At 46.3% G+C, this 20,858-nt stretch overlaps 1 protein-coding gene across 6 annotated transcripts in view; it reads left to right on the plus strand.

The window, feature by feature from the left end:
- MERTK (MER proto-oncogene, tyrosine kinase) overlaps positions 1–20,380 on the plus strand; it is a 124,555-nt gene extending 104,175 nt beyond the window's left edge. For 5 of the 6 annotated variants that reach the window (XM_023618730.2, XM_070235136.1, XM_070235138.1 and 2 more), the window contains 8 exons: positions 1,236–1,331; positions 2,044–2,124; positions 5,741–5,833; positions 7,171–7,289; positions 10,466–10,575; positions 12,405–12,564; positions 13,260–13,396; positions 19,359–20,380. In XM_023618730.2, the coding sequence (XP_023474498.2) occupies positions 1,236–1,331; positions 2,044–2,124; positions 5,741–5,833; positions 7,171–7,289; positions 10,466–10,575; positions 12,405–12,564; positions 13,260–13,396; positions 19,359–19,854 (1,292 nt within the window). In that variant the 3' untranslated portion in view covers positions 19,855–20,380. The remainder of the gene's footprint in view (positions 1–1,235; positions 1,332–2,043; positions 2,125–5,740; positions 5,834–7,170; positions 7,290–10,465; positions 10,576–12,404; positions 12,565–13,259; positions 13,397–19,358) is intronic. The other variant, XR_011425931.1, reaches the window with a different exon arrangement.
- The last annotated feature ends 478 nt before the right edge of the window (positions 20,381–20,858 follow it).

Genomic DNA, 20,858 nt, shown 5'->3' on the forward strand with positions numbered 1-20,858 from the left:
AAAGTGTGTGTAAATATTACCAAATTCCATCTTCTGGATGTTTGCCAAAAACAACAACAAGAAACAAATATAAGAATGATGGAATACGGGCCGCCATGAAATAAGAGCTCGTTTGATGTAAATGTTATTAATTTCTTTAGTTTTCTGATCTAGAAGTTTTGACTTTTAGATGTCTGTTCTTGCATTAAAAATTGTTTTATTTAGACCAGTTTATTTCCTTGGTTGCAGGACCATTTGGGTAAAGTTTTTTCTCTAAGAGCTAATGTGCCCTTTCTAATTACCCACATTGTTTTCTTTCAAAGGCTTGCTCATGCGTTAACAATGGCACAAACTGAATCATTTGCCCCATAGTTATTGACTTGGTGTCCCTCTCCTGGTTAATTCCTCTTGTTGATGACCCTGATTGTCAGTGCCGATCCACACCTCCTTATGGAGGATCTTATTCCCCAGTTCCTCCGAAGCTCTCAGTTTAGCACTCTCCATGTCATTCTGGTGAGGTCCCCTATACCATATGTAGGACGACAGCGTGTTCTCTCCATGCTTCCTGTGGTTTCTGGGCCTCCTTCCCTGGCGTGGAGGGCAGAGGGGGTGTCCCGAGGGCTCTTTTGTGCAGCATAGTCAGGGATCTAATGTAAACTCTCCACTGGAAAACACCTGTCGGCCGACCCTCCTCACTGCTTTGAGTCAGGGGCAGCCCTCCCCTACGTGATCTGATTGTGGCTGCTGCTGCGCGCATGGAAAAGAAATCTGGTTCTGATTTTCTTTTTTTGAGGAGGATCAGCCCTGGGCTAACATCTGCTGCCAATCCTCCTCTTTTTGCTGAGGAAGACTGGCCCTGAGCTAACATCCGTGGCCATCTTCCTCTACTTTATATGTGGGACCCCTACCACAGCATGGCTTGCCAAGCAGTGCCATGTCCACACCCAGGATCCGAACTGGGAAACCCTGGGCCACTGAAGCAGAGCATGCGAACTTAACCACTTGGCCACGGGGCCGGCCCCTTGTTCTGATCTTTATAATCCTTCAGAATTAATTTTGCCCTGAAGGATTCATTTTACTCACTTTAATCATAGTAGAGTTGTGTGATATTTTACTATTGGCATTTTCAAGGGAGAGCTATGGATACAAAAATTTAAGATGTCTATTTTATGGGACTTGTATACAATTTCAGTTATGTTCAAATGGAAGGAAGCACAATGACAACTCTCACACATCCCCTGTCACTCCTTTTATAGTACGTAGCTTGGGAGTCAGCGAGGAGCTGCAAAATAAACTCGAAGATGTTGTGATTGACCGGAATCTGTTAATTCTTGGAAAAATTCTCGGTGAAGGTAAGCAGTTGAATTCTTTTAAAATGTGAAGTAAGAAGGTAAGCAGTTTAAGGTAATTTGCTAAATGTGTATTTATTAAATAAAATACCATTTTTGTGACTTTGTTATAATACAAATAGTTCTCTTTTATAATTTAAAATGAAAAAAGTAAATAGTGATTTTTGAAACTGAGATTTCGCATATGAAAGAGGCCTCTACAGTGCCTAGCACGCACAGGAGGCCCTTGAAAAATATTAATTCCCTTCCTTCATTGAAAAGCATATTTTCATTGGTCATTTTCCTATATACTTTAAATTTATTCTAGTTCTTAAGGTTACTATTCTTGGCATCTTCCTATTCGTTAAATAAGAACAAAGGTGAAAATACATGTTTACCTTGTCAAGTTGATCTTAAGATGAATGATAATGGTATTAAGAGTTTCTGCTTTATGAATTGCAATAGCATTTTCCATGTTGTCCTGTGAGTTTCTTGGATCAGTTATAATGCTTAATCCGGTAGTGAGCCGAGCCAAGCAAGCTTGTGACAAGCAGGAGGCTAGTGTGTGGGCTATGGCCCTGGCTTGCGAGTGTGGGTGGCCTGGGCAGGCTCTGCCTGGCTACCGTGTGTGGGTCCCTCTTGGACCACATGAAAACAGCTGCTCTGGCACTGGTGCATTTCTGTGGTCAAGGGAGATTTTGCACAGAGTCAACATAGATGTTGTTTCACTTCCCAGGAGAATTTGGGTCTGTGATGGAAGGAAATCTTAATCAGCAAGATGGGACCTCTCAGAAAGTGGCAGTGAAGACCATGAAGTGTGAGTTATCACTGATTAAACGGATTCTTCTGGGTGTGGGCGGTTGCCTCTGGATCTGGAGCTCCATAAGGCCAGTGGTGGAGTTCATATGTCGTGATCGCCGTCACCGATGGGTCAGAAGGCCATCCAGAACACTGTTGTTCACAAAGGGGTGTTACTGTACGAACAGAGGGAAAGTTACCCTTCATACCTGCATTATATATTCTTTACACTCAAGGCAGTAACATTTGTTATTTTTACTCTCTCTCTCTCTGTCTCTCTCTTTGTCATGTAGTAAAGCTAATGACTGCAGAGTAAGGCATGAATTTCCAAGGCAGGGCTCATGTGGTGGCAGCATCTGAACCAGGGGTTGGTCAGGCTGATGTGGCTAACTTGGTGGGGTCACTTCCTCACTTGAGGATGGTTGCATGGTCCTCAGGAAGCTGTGGGCCGCCTGGAAGGTAAGTTTCCCAGAGAGAGGAGAATATTCTTTAGTCAAAGGCATATGAAGAGCTGTGATCAGAAACTAGAATCTCCAAGCAAGCTGGGAAGAGAGCCTGTCGCTGGGTCAGGAAGGGCCTTAGAACTCCTCTCAGAGAATCTGCTTTTATCCCCTGAGTAGTAGAGCACACTTACGAGTCTTCAGCAAATGAGGAACAAGGGCAGATTACATTCTAGAAAGTTCCCTCTGGTGGCAGTGTGGAGGAGGACAAATTACAGTGTTGACAAAAATAGTGGCAGATGCTGGTTAGGGGTCCCCAGAGTCTGTGCAGATGTCTCCCAGGATAAGGGAACAAGGCTCAGAGACATGAGGACGTGTCCAAGTCAAATAGCCAGGAAGGGGGAAGGGAAGGGGTGCTGGACTTTTTCGTCACTGTACATTGACCAGGCTGCAGTGGCAGAACATGACAGCATTTTCCCTACGCCCTTCTGCAGGAAGTGCATTTCCAGGGCCGGGGGACACACTGTTGTCTGTGGTGTCCAGCTAGGCACTCATAAAACAGACCGTGATCATAAAATAGACCGTTTCATCAGCAGTTGTCTTCACCGTTCATATGGAGGGAGATTTTTTTGGTGCTTAATTTGTTGATGTTCTTACTGTTCCATCCTCATTAACCACCTGTATATATTCTGTATTAATTTTTTTGATCAAGGACTGAAGTGACATTGGTTTCCTCCTAAAATTTAAATGCACTGTTCACTGGGCCCTGAGGCATAAGCGTGGACTGAGACTTAATTTTTAACTTGAATTGGAGGCTGAAGTTTTACTTCAGTTCTAAAAAGGAACCCTAATGACCAGCAAGTCACATGGGCTGGTGCTTTGTGCTTTTTGCTTTTTAAGGCTTTTTCTGTCTATAATAACGCCCACAACTTATGTAATACTCACTGTGCCGGAGCACAGCACAGTTTTTCCCGCATTTCATCACTACAGCAGCAACGGGCAATCAGCACAGCTAGGATGTGGGTTCAAGTCTTCTCCCCCAGAAACCAAGACACCCCGAAGTTGGAGCGTCCCTGGAGCCGAGCCCGGTGGGCGTGGAGCCGAGTCTGGTGCTGCGCCACACTCTGCACCATGCCTGCCTCTCGCGTTATTTTATTTGAACCTTACCATGTGTCCCGGGGAAGGCTCCTTCTGTTATCCCCATTAACCGAGTAGTAGACTTGGAGGGGAGGAAGAAGCGGAGCCTGGAACCTGTTGCCTTTCAGGCCTTGCCTCTGCTGTTCTCCAACCGAATTAGAACAGCTTGCATGCAAATTGCATCCATGCTTATTATCAAAGATTGAAAGAGTGGCCAGCCTCCAATCCTGAGCTCATCTGCCTTTGCCTCGGGCCTTGGCCCCTTGGGAGAGGAGGATGTTACAGACAGACCTTACCCCTTCCCTTCCCCCCACCTAGTAGTTTGTGGCAAAGGCAATAGGTGAGGGCAAAGTTGGCAGCCATTTTGCAAGTCTATAGAATTTTTTTCTTAAACTTGCTTTAATAGGAAGATTAGTATATATTAAGCACATAGATGTACAGACACTGTGCTAGATACTCTCTTACATGATTTCAGTCGGTATTTATATCCTGTTAAAGCAAATTCTGTAAGGCACGCCTGGATTTATGTTTGTTTTTAATTGTGGTAAAATATACCTAACATAAAGTTTGCCACCTTAAACATTTTTAAGTGCATAGTTCATTGGCAGTAAGTATATTCATGTTCTTGTGCAACCATCACCACTGTCCGTCTCCAGAACTTTCTTCATCTTGAAAAACTGAAACTCCATACCCATTAAACAAGAGCTCCCCATTCTCCCAGACCCCGTTCCATGCCTGGCACCCACCATTCTACTGTCTGTCTCGTGAATTTGACTACTCTGAGTACCTCAGACACGTGGAATCATACAGGATTTGTCCTCTGGTGACTTATTTCACTTAGCATAGTGTAGAATCTTGAATGTCTCTCTTACATTGGTTTAATTCCACAAACTTGGTATGAAAGTGTATCTAGTTCACAAGGCACGATTGAGCAACCAGACTTGCAGGACACGTGCTAATAGAGAGAGGCATGTGTTCTTTCTTTCTTCCTCTTCTTCTTCTTTTTTTTTTTGTGAGGAAGATTGGCCCTGAGCTAACATCTGTGCCAGTTTTCCTCTATTTTTTGCTTGAGGAAGATTAGCCCTGAGCTAACGTCTCTGCCAGTCTTGCTCTATGTTGTATATGGGACGCTACCACAGCATGGCTTGGTGAGTGATGTGTAGGTCTGCACCCAGGATCTGAACCTGTGAACCCCGGGCCCCCGAAGTGGAGTGCATGAACTTAACCACTATGCCACTGGGCCAGCCCCTGTTCTTACTTTGTTGTTGTTGTTGTTGTTGTTGTGAGGAAGATTGGTCCTGGGCTAACATCTGTCACCAATCTTCCTCTTTTTGCTTGAGGAAGATTGTCGCTGAGCTAACATCTGTGCCAGTCTTCCTGTATTTTGTATGTGGGACGCCACCACAGCATGGCTTGATGAGTGGTGCTAGGTCTGTGCCCAGCATCCGAACCTGCGAACCCTGGGCCGCCAAAGCAGAGCTAGTGAACTTACCCTCTATACCACCAGACTGGCCCCTGTTCTTTCTTTTTTTAAGGCAAAAACAGTTGCAACAGATCAGTTGGGTTTGGTTTTAGTTTTTTTTTAACTAGCGCACTTTAATTTTTAGAGCAGTTTTAGGTTTTTAGAAAAATTGGGCTAAAAGTGAGAGACTTCCCATTTGTCCCTGCAGTCTCCCCTAGTATTAGCATCCTGCCTTAGCGTGGGACTTTTTTTTTTTACAATTGATGACCCACATTGATACATTATTAACATTAACATTAATGAAGTCCTTAAGTTACCTTAGGGATCACCCCATGTTGTACATTCTGTGGGTTTTGACAAATGCAGAATGTCGCGGGTCCACCATTGCAGCGTCATACCGAGGTTTCACCGCCCTCACGTCCCCTGTGCTCCACCTGGTCGTCCCTCCCGCACCGTCCCTGACCACCGCTCACCTGTTTACCGTCGCCATAGTTTTGCCTTTTCCTGATTTTAGTTTTAGAGAAGAAAATTGCTAATATCCCCCTCCCTCACTGAGTACTTTATTCGTGCCTGACAGTTTCCATCTTTTCTTCTAGTGGACAACTTTTCTCAGCGAGAGATTGAGGAGTTTCTCAGTGAGGCAGCATGCATGAAAGACTTCAACCACCCAAACGTGATCCGGCTCCTAGGTACCTCAGACACGGGCAGGATGGGTGGCCAGGGGGCCCGCTTGTCCACTCTGTGCCAAAGGGGAGGTCTTTGGGGTAGGGAAGTTCACACTCTGTATAACCCCACAATAATTTATAACGTTGAGTGTTTCACCCAAAAGACTTCTCACAGTTACGTTTTCTGAGGCTGATGGTAAAAAAGGGGCCTGCGTTTCTTGGACACTGTTGGGCTCAGGAACATTTAGTGTCCACAGAGGTCTAGGTGACAGAGCATTAAAACGGCCCCCAGTTACTCAAAGGCAAGACATGGGAGCTGGTCCTGCCGTAATTTTTATTGCCTTAAAGTTAGCCATGAGTCGAATACCAGTGGGTAAAGCTGTAAAAGTAGACAAACGCCATAGGTGATCTTTGAGAAACTATTAATGTATTTTCAAGCACCAGTTTCTTAGGATCTACATTGACAGTTTCATGGGACGTGATTTAATGGTCAGCATTTGGTTTTGTGGCACCATTAGCTAAAAAACACCAAAGAGGAGAGCAGGTGTGGAGTGGTTGCTATGCGATAATATTCTAAGAGGGAAGAGCATCCTAAAAATAATTAAATATTCTGCTGACCTTTTTTTTTTTTTTCGGTTCTCCTGTAACCTGATAAATGCTAAATTCTTTGGGGAACTTTCAAAGTTTTATTATGATTGCCCCTGCAGAGAGATGTGAAAACCAATGTTTAGATACAATGTTATGTCAAAGAAACTACTGTTACTCATTTGCAGCTATTGACTTGAGCGGACTCTGAGAACAATGGCACTTTGTAATTGCCCCACGACGTGCAAGAGCTTTGCAAGCCTGGTATCAGGTGACAGACAGGCTCCAGTTCTAGCATTCCATGATCAGTGGGGTTGCAGCTTTTCCTGTGTGTAACCGTTAACATTTAGGGATGTGGATTTTACCTATTGGCCCTCAAAATTCTTTTAATAGTTTTAAGCATTTGATTGCAGTGGACTCCTTCGTATGATTAAGTATTTAACTGTCACATGAAACTAGTTTGCCCTTGAACTCTACTGTGGTCACCACCCCCACTCAGACTCAGTGTAACAAGAACTCCCTGGGTTTCTAGATGGCTCTACTTGCCATAGATCAAGTTTTGAGAGCTCTCATGCACAGACTGGCACTAATCTGAAAGAAAAAAATTACCAAGGAGTGAAGCCAGTGTGTGCTCCATATTCTGCAGCATGGTGTGAGTTGTGAGTGTTTATTTTTTAACTGTTAATTGGAGGGCACATGGTTTCCATTTGTCCAGTGCTTTTCTGGTCACTGGTAACAAGGACTCTTTGTGACTCCCTCTCTGTTCTTAATTTCAGGTGTGTGTATAGAAATGAGCTCGCAAGGCATCCCCAAGCCCATGGTGATTTTGCCCTTCATGAAGTATGGGGATCTGCATACCTACCTGCTCTATTCCCGACTGGAGACAGGACCAAAGGTAAGGACCCTGTTGTGTTGCCTCTGAAAAGTTTTCAGGCTTATGTGACAGGCCTGGACAACCTCAGCATCTACCCTTGACGATAAAGGAGGGAAGGAGAGGCTGTTGGCCTTTGTTCAGGGCTCACTTTGTGCGCTGCAGGATGAAATGTGGAATCTGTGCCCCCAGCAGGCCTGCTCGTGGGCCTTATTATTCCTGTTTTATGGAAGGAGGGAGCCGGCTGGGAGCACAGTCTCACGGCCCAAGCATCATCACAGTGGAGACGGTGGGCCCCTCGTGCTGTCAGAGTGACCTCTTTCTCTTGAAGTCTCCTCTGTTAGCTTGTTCACTCTGAAATCACTGGATACAGGATCTGTTTCAGCTCCCAGAGGGAAGTGCAAGGAGCTATTTGTCAGAGACACTGAGGGTGAATTTACTGCATCCATCTTTCTCGTTTTCCTGAGCCCCTCCATCCTCAGAGTCAGAAAGCATGTTGGGACTTGGTGGACCAGCATGCACTTCTTAAGCAGTGCCCCTAAGACAGGCAGTGACCCCATGGCGCAAACCCTGCCCTGAGTCCGCACAGCACAGAGAAACCAAACACCAAACGGAAATAGGACCTTAGACTGAAGCGCACGCCTGACTGGCATGCGGCCCACAGGTCACAGGTGATTGATGGGGTTGATGAAACATTGACCACAAGAATGATGACTGTGGGGCTTAATGAGGAAAGGCCTCAACTCAGGAGAAGGGAAGTCTGTAGGAATAGCCATTTAAATTTGGCAAGGCAGTTGAAAAACAAAAACTTGAGAACCAATTTAGGGCAAACATATTCTGGAGCCTTCTTTCGTGTGTCCTGCTGCCCCTGTGTGTCACAGATGAGGGAGGGTATTTTTGCTTTGGTTTTCTTTTCCTTTTCCTTGTTCTCTTCTTCCCAGGAAAGGTGTAAGTGAGCTAAACAGGAGAGTGAGCCCTTTCTTTCTTCAGCTGCCTCTCTGGTCCCATACTCGGACGTATTTTTCTCTCTTCCTCTTGGCTTCTTTGAAGTCTTTCACCAGCACAAATACTAACCAGAGACAGGAAATTGTAGCCACATCACGGAGCTATTATAGAATCCTTGAGAGGTGAAGAGCCTAATCCGAAGTAGGGGACCCAGCACGGCTGAGTGTTTTCCTTCTCTTTTTCTCCCTAAAAGAAAAACAATAGCATTATAAGAAGCCTGGGAAAGAAGAAAAAGTGACCCACAATTCCCAACATCATAGCACAATCATTGGCATCTTCAGACATGCACATCCCAACTGTTTATTCCACGCCTGCGTGTTCACATGTATGCGCCTGCCTGCAGGCCGTCAACCGTAGCTAACATTTCTCAAGCACTTAGCAGAGCCCAGCCTGTATTTTGCATATATTAATGAGTTAATGGCAGAACAAACAGCCATAGGAAGTAGTTACTAGTAGAATCTCAGATGGGGAAACTGTGTCACAGATCAGGCAGTAGTGGAGGCAGAAGTGGCCCGCAAGCTGCAGATGCCGGGCCTTCAGCTCTTCTCTGATTGTCCCATCCCGTGTGTGCCTCTGCTCAACAGGGCAGCCTCCAGACAGCTGGCTGTGAATGCTGCACAGCATCCTGTATATCAATCTAGTATTCTGCAACCTTGCTGAACTCATTTGTTAGTTCTTGCGCACAGTTATCTTATCTTTTAAATGGCTTTTGGTCAGAGTCTGCAAGGATAACCTAATTGTTCTAGGAAAAAATAACACAAATGAATAGCATCTGATACTCATTTTACCTTAATGAATGTTGACAGATTTGATATTTCCTGTTTTTTTTTTTTAAAGATTGGCACCTGGGCTAACAACTGTTGCCAATCTTTTTTTTTTTCTGCTTTATCTCCCCAATCCCCCCCACCCCCTGTACACAGTTGTGTATCTTAGTTGCACGTCCTTCTAGTTGTGGGATGTGGGACGCCGCCTCAACGTGGCCTGACGAGCGGTGCCATGTCTGCGCCCAGGATCCGAACCCTGGGCCGCCGCAGCAGAGCGTGCGAACTTAACCACTCGACCATGAAGCCAGCCTCAGATTTGATATTTCTTAGCACCCAAACCCCTTCCTGGAAATGAGCATCCAGAAAGTTAAATACCCTAAATATACAGAACAGAGGCATAAGACTTTTATGCCTGCTTAGTTTACATTTTTTTAAACAACTCCATTATGTAGGGGTAAAGGATAACTAAAGGATTTTGTTATATATGGAGTATGTGATTGACATGCGTCTTAACTGGGAAATAGAAGTTATTAAAAATTCATTATCTTCGGGAGTACCACTTTGGAAAAGTCATGTTCCATAGAGAATAAGCCATGCAAATCCAGTGCGTTGGGGAGAGTATGTCATAGCTGGACCCATTCATGATTGCCAGGAACTTGAAGTAAACCCTTTTCTTTAGTTCTGACATTTAGTTACTACACAGAGGTCTTCATCAGCCCTCAGCCTCGCAAACAATTCCAACATGACAGGTTTTCCAACACAGTCTAGTTTGATTTTTACAACATAGAGAAAATACTGGATACTTGAAACTTACAGGAGGGCCCTAGAGAAACAAAATAAAAATTCCTGAACACTTACTTGGGGTACTTTGGTCCTGTGAGAAGGGGCGAACACTATCCTAATTTCGGTCTAGAAGAAGAAAAGCATCTTCCAAAACATTTCAGAGTAAAATGGTAGCAGATGTGGATGCATAATTGGAAACAGCTCCTTCTAAGTGGGCTTTTGCCTCCAAAATATTAGGCCCCTGTACACACACCCGCCCCCGCTGAAGCCAGACCACCCCTCTTTTCTCCTCTTTGCGTGGCATGGATGCTCTGTCCCGATGCCACCCAGAAGGATACGGAGGATCGCATTTGACCTCATAACTTGCGAAAAGAATGTTCTTCACTGTCAATACTTTATTTTAAAGATGGGGAGAAGAGAATGTGATATTTGCCAAGGAGTGTTAGGGTTTATTGTTGTTGTTGTTTTCATTTCTTTTTTAAAACCTTATTTGTGATCTTAGTGATGTGGAAATGAAAGGTGTGTTTCCTGATTTCACGGCCCTCATAAGAAATAAAAACGCCCTTCATTTCTCCCCTCATATGGAAATAGCTTGCCAGGTTTCCCTTTTAAATAGTCATCTTTCTTCTTCTTCCGTCCACCCGCTAGCATATTCCTCTGCAGACGCTGTTGAAGTTCATGGTGGATATTGCCCAGGGCATGGAGTATCTGAGCAACAGGAATTTTCTTCATCGAGATTTGGCTGCTCGGAACTGCATGTAAGAGTCCTGGCCCTCCCTGGAAGGGGTTGGACCTCATGCTGTCAGATGTTTATTGGGGGAGGGATGGGGGTGGCCTGTGGCTGTGAAAATACAGACGAGAGCTAGGTTTGGGAGGGACCGTGTGGCTGGCTCTGGAGACGGATTTGTGTGGCTCTGATGTATGACTGGGTTTTTACTTGGGGGTTTAACTGCCTCTGCCCCCAGGAGTCTGGTTGGCCTCCAGAACTTTGTGCTGTGACTCCTTTTTTGTTTTCACACTCTCTCTCAGCTAAGAGTGCCCAGTGTGACTTTTGTGATCCTTCCCCGTTGCTGTCAGCTAGCTTTGGACCCAGAGTTACATATAATTCAGCTAATGATGGAGACAGTAATGAAAACCATAAAGGTTTTGTCCCTGAGTTTTCATGAAGCTGCCTTGCAAAGAAGTTTGGTCCTGTGACTACACTGAAGTTCTCCTTCGGCAGCAGAGACAAGGCTTTAGACAAACACTGTAAACTTAAGCTCTCTCCTTCTCTACAGCCTGCTTCAACAGAGCCCTTGTTTGCTGCAGATCTTCAAAAACAATAACTATTTCTTAATTTCAAGTTTACTATTGCAAGAAGAGGGAGCACTCCTTAAATGCATTGCTCTTATTTGTTTTTCTTGGTAGGAGATGTGACGGTGGGGGCTGCCTCCTCACTTCTCCTGACTTACCCCGTCCATCGGCCCTCTACCACTTTCCCTTCATTTATTTTTTTTTTGAGGAAGATTAGCCCTGAGCTAACATCTACCACCAATCTGCCTCTTTTCTTTTTCTTTTTTTTTTTTTGCTGAGGAAGATTGGCACTAAACTAACATCCATGCCCATCTTCCTCTACTTTGTATGTGGGACACCTGCCACAGCATGGCTTGATAAGCAGTGCATAGATGTGCACCCAGGATCTGAACCAGGGAACCCCGGGCCGCCAAAGCAGAGCATGCGCGCTTAACCGCTGCGCCACTGGGCTGGCCCCTGACTTTCCCTTCATTTTTGAAAACCCAGAAGGGTCTTGTGTTTGTTTTTTATTTAAATAATTTTCCTACCATAGAGGGAGAATCATGAAAACCTTTTTTTCCCCTTAATATTTCCTTTATGTTTTTCCAACCAGGTAGGGTAACCAACTGTCCAGTTTGCCTGGAACTAAGGGGTTTCCCAGGACATGGAACTTTCAGTTTTAAAAGTCAGTGATAGGGGAACAGGGACAAGATGGTCACCCTACCTCCAGACCCCTCATTTCTCCTCCTCCTCCTCCTCCTTCTTGTCTAGCATCTGTTTTAATATCTTGGGCTATTAATGCGATTGTATCTCTTTAATTTTCCAGTTAATTCCTTAAGTACGACCTGGCCATCTCAGCAGGAAGTCCAGTGTCCCCATCTTGAACATGTAGTTCCCCACCCCTCACCAAGCTGCCAGGAGGCGTGCTAGTCCAAAGAGCCAGTGCTGCTTCCAGACGTCAGGCAGGAAGGCTCCTGGGCACTGGATGAGTCCAACAGAGGGCTCTGGATTTGAGCTGCTGCTCTTTCTGCGCCTCCTGTGCAGCACCTCTGTTCCCTCCAGGTGTCCCCATTCTCCGTGCACAGGTGCCCTTGCTGCTCCAGATCCCCACACAGACCAGAGGGGTACAAGGTTATAACCCTTCTGGCTCCCCCTCACTTGCTTTGCCATTGGTCACAAAGCAGGACCTCGAAGGCTGATGGGGTCTCTATCTTTTGGTTACTTATCATGCTTGTTTTCGGCTGCGTCTGATGTAGACCTGTGATTTAAGGCTTTGCCTCTGAGGTCGCTAAGGACCTGAACTCACTCTCTGTAGGTTGCGAGATGACATGACTGTCTGTGTCGCGGACTTCGGCCTCTCAAAGAAGATTTACAGTGGTGATTACTACCGCCAAGGCCGCATCGCTAAGATGCCTGTGAAGTGGATCGCCATAGAGAGTCTCGCAGACCGAGTCTACACAAGTAAAAGTGACGTGGTACATGCATGGCTTTGATTTGTGGCCCCACATTGCAGAGACGAAGGTGCACTGAAGGAAGTGACTTAAGCCGGTATCGCAAGACATTGTCCTCTTTCATAAACTGAGGATTGGGAGCTTGCTCACACCTCTCTTGTACTCATCACTAGATACTTTAATTTGGTGGAACACTAGATTCTGATGTGGTCTCCTGACATCCAGAAGATCTGTCTTTGCATAGGCCTTAATTTATTCCCATTTTTCTTTGCTACAATATGGTGACTTATCGCCCACAACTATGATATTTCATATTCATATTGTGTGAATATGAATGAGTTCCTATGAATGAGTTCATCCCATGGGTCTTTGGAACCAAGATGCCATATGAAAGGCACCGTGTAATTATACCCTTGACCAGAGATGGGCAAAAGAAAACACTTGACAACAGTGGAGCAGAGCATTAAAGAGAGCATGATGTGAGAGAAGGCCATATCTGCCTTTGTCAAAGTTCCCGAAACACTGTTAGTGAAAATGGGGAACTGTGACGCCCCGACCTCACATTATTGCTGTGTTGGGAGAGCAGTGTGTCTCAGACATAATTGTCAGCTTTGTGCACGATCCTCGGGGCTTTAAGGAAGTGACCTTTCCCAATGAAGAAGTCCATTCAGCCTTTCTGAAAAGACTTGCCTCCTAACTTGCTGTTGTTTTGTTCTCAGTGGGCATTTGGCGTGACCATGTGGGAAATTGCAACACGGGGAATGACCCCCTATCCCGGAGTCCAGAACCACGAAATGTATGACTATCTTCTCCATGGCCACAGGCTGAAGCAGCCCGAAGACTGCCTGGATGAGCTGTGAGTGAGCCTCTCCGAATCATGGGCACCCTGCAGGGCTCAGTCAGTTGGCTCTGCAAAGACCTAGGGACACACACAGCCGCAGGGGGAGGGGATACTCTTAGCCAGCGAGTGTGTGCGGAAGGCGGCTCGCGCAGACAACCCAGGCCAGAAGCCTTTCCTGGTGTGGGGTACAATGTGTGCACATCTCTAGTGAAGCCGTGCATTTCCTGCAGCTCTGTAAGCACCTCTAGGAAATACATCCTGTAGATAATAGGTTGGCTTTGTAGCGCATGAGCTACCCGCCCTCTTTGCTATAGTCGTCCTTCTCTTTCTATACAGCTTTTCGCACAAAGCAATCACAGTAATATCTGTAATCAGGAAATTGAGGAATCTCAGCCGGTGGTTTTGAGGTCAGGCTAGTCATCAGCATTGCTTGAGGGATATCCTGACGGTGTGATTCCTCAGCCCTGCGCCTGGAGATCGTGATTCTGCTGATGCCAAGTGGACCCAGGACTGTGTGCTTTAGCACGCTCCCTGGGAGACTGTGCTCAGCCAGGCGTGCGAGCCCCCAGCTCGGAGCGTGCAGGGCCACTGTGCTCATCCCGTCCTGACAGCCGCTGTTCTCTTCAGGGCCGGCAGTGTGGGGAGAAACCGGGCCCTGGAGTCCGACAGGCCAGGCTCTGCCTCCTAACCAGCCACATGTGTGGCCAAGGCAGCTGACTTAACCTCTCTGTGCCTCATTATCAGCCACAAAAAAAAGTATAGTCACACCTTCTTCAGAGAGGTATTGGGAGCGTTAAAGAAGAAAGTGTGTGGCGTGCTCATTCTGCAGGAGGCACGCAGAGGAAGTCACGTAATGGTACCGATTATTAACAGCATCATTACAGATTAATCTCCTCTAATTGCTAGCTTGATGACTTGACCCTTCCTAATGGTGAGTCTCTTCTCAACATAACAAGGGGCATGGGCTTGGAAAGGGGCATTTTCACCCTATTTATTAGCACGAACATTTCGGCAGGCTCTGTTGTGGAACGCCATGCTGGGGCGCTGGGGTGGGTGGGCATGTTCAGGACCCCCCCACACACACACACAAACACACACGCTCTGGCCCTGTTTCCTCACAGGGTGAGGGGGCCCAGGTCACTTTGCATGTGGGCCTCCCGGATCCCGTCCACCCCAGACAAGACGAAACTTCGTTCATCAGAGCCTCACCCTGCTCGGGGGTGGTGCTGGTGGGGATTATTGTGGTTGTAAATATATGACATTGAGAACAGAAACAAAAGATCAAAACATCATGAAATCCTAATTAAATTAGATCTGGGGTTTCATGGTAGTTTTTAAAAGAGCCACCTTAATGAAATGTTTGCTTCTGAAAACGAGGAAGCAGTTTCAATCAAACAAGATTGAATGAAAAGTTTTGTTGCTGTTTCTTTCTTAGCGTCTCTTCTGCGCTAAAAGAAGTTGGTATTTGCAGCTATTATTTGGGTCTTAGGGAGGACTAAGCTGTGTCACATTGTGGCCTTTAGATGTCTCACGTAGAGCCAAAACGGGGAAATGCTGAGTCGGTTTTCTGTGGGAGATTTTAGGTGAGAGAGTCGCAGAGTCAGCACACGCGGGTGGCTGGGGAGGTCGGGCAGAAGCAGAGGGATCTGTGGTCCCCATGCTCAGGGCTGGCCCCACGCACCACAGGCTCGCAGAGGCTCTGGGGAACCAGGCCTTCTTCTCAGGTCCCCTTAGGTCTGGAGCCGGGGAGCAACAGCATCCCCTAGAGAGGCCTCCGTGTTTCCATCTCGGGGGCATTTCCTTTTAGAAATGAGACAGAGACTTCTGAGCTTCTCCTCTGTGTTTGCTGTCTAACCTTAGTGGAGATGAGTTCACTCCCACGTTTAGTTGCCCCTGGGTCTTTTTAAAGTCAGTTCTAAGAAATATAATGATGTAAATAAGAGAGTGTGCTTTGTGCCCTGCTCTCCGATCCTGTCCTTGGAGAGCCGCCTCTTCTCATGGATCACGCCTCCTCTGAATGGCCGGGCTGCAGGCCCTGTGTCCCATTGCCTAAGAGGCCGCTCTGTGTGATGTCCCTGTCACCTCCATGGGACGTTCCTCAGCTGAGCTCCTGGCCTCCTGGCTGCAGCCCTCAGACGCTCCCCACCAGCTGACCGCTATGGTTCATCACACTGGTGCTCATTCCCTTTGGCTTCCAGTGTGACACTTGGGAGCCACCTTGTTCTTTCTTTATCTCACTTCCCATCAGCCGGCAGACGTCCGTCAGAGACCCCCCCACCCCTCCGTTCCACCCCTAATAGTCAAACTCTAGAAGCCCAGGGCTGGGCAGGGCCCGGGGTCATCCAGTCCCACTCTCTCATCACATATGAGGAACACTGGCACAGTGAAATCACAGTGTAAATAAGTGGATGAGCGCTCGGCCAGGGTGAGTGTTGTTTCTTGTGGAGTAGTTCAGGCCCTTCCATCTCCCGTCTCATTCTTCTCCTCACCCCCAGCCTCCTGATACATCTTTTGGGTGGCAACCAGAGTGACCTTTCCAAAATTATAGTGTGATCATGGGACCACCTAAACGTAATCTTTCCATAGTTCCCCACTGACCATAGGGTAAAAACTAAACCCGTCAGGATCTGACTGTGGCAGACGGGGTAGTTGAGTGGTTAAGAACATGCGTAGTGGTGCTAGACATCCCTTGATTTTGGTCAGGGCTTCACCCTCGTCCTGGGACCAAGTGTCACCCTCTCAGGTTCCTCTTCTGTAAAATGGGGATAATGGTACCTGTGTGATGGGGTTGTTGTGCTGATTGGGAAGCTAATATCTCTAAAGGTATTTCTCACAATGGCTATCAAATAATAAACACGAACAAAAGGTCAGCAATGATTAATTTTATCGAAGGAGGTAAAGGTCATGGGGGAGAGAAGGACTCGACGCTGCCACTGGCGGGCAGTGTGACTGAAATCAGGCCCTCTCCTCTCCGAGCCTCGGCAGCCCCGTCTGCGGTGGGACTGCCTTTCTCCTCCACGGAGCTGCTGTTGGTTGAGCAACATCAGATGGCTGAGGCGCAGCAGCCCCACACATGGCCGGCCCTCGTAGATCATGTCTGTGTCAGCCACCCAGAATCCCGGGCTCCCTCGGCAGGCCAGAGGCTCACCTGCTGCCATTCCAGCCCTGCCCTCTTTCTTCACATGCCTGACCAGGCCCACACCGACCTCGGGATTCCTTCATCGTGCCTCCCGGGGCCTGGAACGATGGTGGGCGTGGCGCAGCTCTGACTCCTGTCTGCTCCAAGGACCCCAGCTCACACCCACTTTCCCCCTCTCAAACTCTGCTCTGCTTATTGACCAACCCTCCACTTCCACCTGCGGCAGCCCAGGCCCTGAGAAAGAGAGAAACTGAGTCACCGTTGGCGGAGTGGCAGAGCTAGGGTCAGACCGTGGCTTGGCGCTGTGGAGACCCATGACATCCGCCCTTGGGTGTCATTTCTCTGAGCAGACTTGAAATGCTGCCCTCAGCCATCCTCAGAGCCAGGAACAAAGCAAGTGCTTGACAAATATGAGTAAATTCATAAATTTATAAGTTCTGTAAATTTGTATGATGGCATCTCTTAAAAATTGGGGTAAAATACACATAACGTAAAATTTACCATCTTACCCATTTTTAAGTGTCCAGTTCAGTCGTGCTAAGTACACTCACGTTGTTGTGCAGCCATCACTCCTCTCCATCCCCACAGTTCTTTTCACTTTACAAACTGAAGCTCTGTACCCATGAAAAAACAGCTCCCCGTTGTCCTCCCCTGAGCGCCTGGCAACCTATGAGGACATCTTTTATAAACTCTCAACAGAAAAACAAAAACGACCATTTACAAGGGCCGCCACGGAACTTATTTTTTCTTTCCATCCATAAAATTGAAATCATGCAACGTCACAGCCCTCCCATTACACTCCAGCTGCAGGCCCTGTTGTTACTGTCCTTGGTCCACTACTGTGGAGTCGCCCTTTGGGAATAGGTTAGACAAGGTACATGCTCACCATGTCTTTAAAGGTCATATTTGTATTTTTATATATTTCGTAAAGTCTTGAAAGTAAAAGAAAAATAGGTTTCAAAAGGATATTGCTACTATGCCATATATGGAGAAAAGAGGTTATTTAAACTCTTTCTCCTAAGACATGGAATTCATGAAAAAGAATTAAATAGCACACACCTTGATGAAGTAATAAAAAGGAGAGTGTCTCTAAAGACAGAATTTCTCGAAGCTCTTCTCAGACTGCCAACAGTCAAGGCTCTGTGGGAAGAAAGGAAGTCATGCAACTTGATTTATACCATGAAAACCTCAAAAATAGAAATAAAAAATGTTTGTCGAGTCTAAGTGACCATCTAAGGAAAGTCAAAGGGGAAATAAAAAGAACTCCTCAGCCTGAAGTCTAGATGAGAATCAGGACTATCAGATGGGGAAGCGTGCCCCTGCCCTTAGCTCAGTGCCTGTGTTCACAGTCGGTCTGTTCATATGCAGAGTGCTTTCCAGAAGCATGTGCACCTGTTGATAGAGGCTGTAAAAGTAGACAAATGAAAAGATATTGGGCTGGCCCGGTGGCATAGTGGTTAAGTTTGCACACTCTGCTTCAGCAGCCCAGCGTTCACCGTTTCAGATCCTGGGCATGGACCTACGCACCGCTCGTTAAGCCATGTTAAGCCACGCTGTGGTGGCATCCCATATACAAAATAGAGGAAGACTGGCACAGATGTTAGCTCAGAGCCAATCTTCCTCACCAAAAGAAAAAAGATATTGATTGTGATATGTCTACTTGAATGAGATCTGTACTTGCATGAAGTACCACATGTTAGTAGAATTAGCCAAAGGATCTACATGATGTGATTAAATGTAAATATGAGAATTGCATATTTATGTTCATAAGATAGCAGTAATCTACGTGTCAGGTGATTTAAATTGGGGTCGTTTTCTTATACAGTGACGTGAATATCAGTTTCTCAAAACAGGAAAGAATCAAAATGAAATGATGGTATGACTCAATCTAGTGGTTCCTAATTCAGTCATTTCTCTGTTTTATCGTGCTCTTGGAAATGTCCCTCCACTGTAATTCTCAATTATATTGGACACTGGGAATGAAGAAACCACCCAGAAGGGAGAGTCATCCCCTATAGATCACAGCAGAGGGGTCATGAGCAGCTCTGGGGTCTAGCTATCCAGTCGGAGGCTGGTTCCCATAGTGCTCTCTGCTGCCCACACGGCCATGACATGTTCTGTAACATCTCTGAGCCCACTCTCATTTTTATTGCAAAGTGACAGTGACAGGGCTGTTGAGAAGATTAGATGTAGTGACACATACAAAACTAGCACAGTGAGGCACACACCCTTCCTCCTCCCCCCCCCCCCCCAACCCCTGGCCTTCTTAGCCCTTGCCTCAGGGCCCTTCTAACTCAGGTCTCCTGGTGACAGCCAGTTTGATGGTATAGAACAAGGGTCAGCCAACTTTTCCTTAAACTGCCAAATAGTAAATATTTTCATCTTTCCGGGTCGTATGGTCTCTGTAGCTGCTCCTCACCTCTGCCACTGGAGCAGAAGCAGCTGTAGACAATATGTAAACAAATAAATGTGGCTGTGTTCCAATAAGACAGTTTTCAAAATAGACGGTGGGCTGGGTTTGGCCCGTCGGCTGTAGGTTGCCAGCCTCTCATATAAAGGAAAGGACCTGAAGTACTTCTTCTTTGCAAAGTTAGATATAATTGCCACATATGTCCTCTGTTCCTGGAGACAGAGGATCACTTATCCCATACCCATGCGACATTTATAAAAGTTGAGCCAATGTTATGCCATAAAGAAAACCTCAGTAATTTCCAAAAAAGTGGAATTAGTGCAGATTAAAATGTGATAAAATCAAAGATTAGGTGAAAACAAGAGGGGGGCTGGCACTTGGGGCTGTGGGGGCTGTGCGGGAGATAACTTGCTCTTCTTTACTTGTAGGTACGAAATAATGCTCTCTTGCTGGAGAGCTGAGCCCTTGGACCGACCCACCTTTACAGTGTTGAAGCTGCAGCTAGAAAAGTTCTTGGAAAGTTTGCCTGAAGTTCAGGACAAAGCTGACATCATTTATGTCAACACACAGTTTCCCGAGAGCTGTGAGGGCCCGGCAGAGGACGCTGAGCTGCCTCAGCTGGACATGAACATCAATCCTGACTCTAGAATTGCCTCTTGTGCTCCCAACGCCACCGTCAGCGTGGTCACAGCCGAAGTGCATGAGAACAGACCTCCCGAAGGAAGGTACATCCTCAATGGGGGCGATGAGGAATGGGCAGATCTGCCTTCTGCCACCCCGGCGACGGGGACAACGGGAAAGAACAGACTTATGAGGAATGGGGTCTCCTGGTCCCATTCCAGCACGCTGCCCTTGGGGAACCCATCGCCTGACGAACTTTTGTTTGCTGACGACTCAGAAGAAGATTCAGAAGTCCTTGTGTGAGGAGAGCTGAGAGACATTCCCAAACCAAGGAGCTCTTCTGCCTTAGGAGAGTCCATGTAGCTGGATGGTTGTGGTATTTGTCCTCCTTACCAAGTAAACGCCATGGCCCAAAAGCACCGGATGAATGTTGTCAAGTGAGTCACCATTAAAAATACGTAATATATATTTATTTAAAGAGAAAATTTCTATCTATATATGTATATGGTGGAAAGAGACAAAGAGTATATTTTAATAAAAGATGACTTGTTTCCTGTCACTTATCTTGCAGATCTTAAACTTTAAGCTTTAACAGCCCCATCTCTACAGCTGTTCCTGGATGGTTACATTTGCACAAAGTTGGTTTTTTGTAAGTTCTTTTCTTTTTCACGACTATGAAATGTAAAAATATTTGTAAAATGAAATGCCATGTTTGTTCTTCTGGTCTTGTGAAAGGAATCATCTGTTCGATAATGATTCATTTAATGGGTAACGTTTTATAACTGATTAATTCTTCAACATGACTTCCTAATAAAATATGAAGGAGGAAGGATGTGTTGTACTTACTTGAGACCTGGAAAGACAGCGGGCACTGGCAGCCTCGGTGCCTTTGCAAAGGAATGCCTGGCCCTCCATGCAATTGCTCTGACCATTCTTGGCATCATTCTAAAGATATGGAAAAGCCACTCCAGAAAGTCCAAAGATAAAGAACCAAAAATACTGAAAGGTTGAAAAACACAAATCTTTGTGGAATGATTTTAAATAAATTATAGAAGAGAGCCTGACAGGTGAAGCACTTTTCTGTTGGGGAAGCGTTACTCGTGGGAGGCAGACACGGGCAGTAGGCACAGGCTTAGAGCTCAGCACCCCTGAGTTCACGTCCTGGCTCGGCTGTGTCGTACTTGTTGAGCGCTTGTTATCTTTCAAGCACTTTATGTGAACTGTCCTATTTAATCGGTGTATCATTACCGTGGGCACCAGTGCCATCCTCATGTACAGGCCAGGAAACCGAGGCTGGAAAGGTTGAA

The sequence above is a fragment of the Equus caballus genome, chromosome 15 (assembly GCF_041296265.1).
Source record: "Equus caballus isolate H_3958 breed thoroughbred chromosome 15, TB-T2T, whole genome shotgun sequence".
Classification (NCBI taxonomy): Eukaryota; Metazoa; Chordata; class Mammalia; order Perissodactyla; family Equidae; genus Equus; species Equus caballus.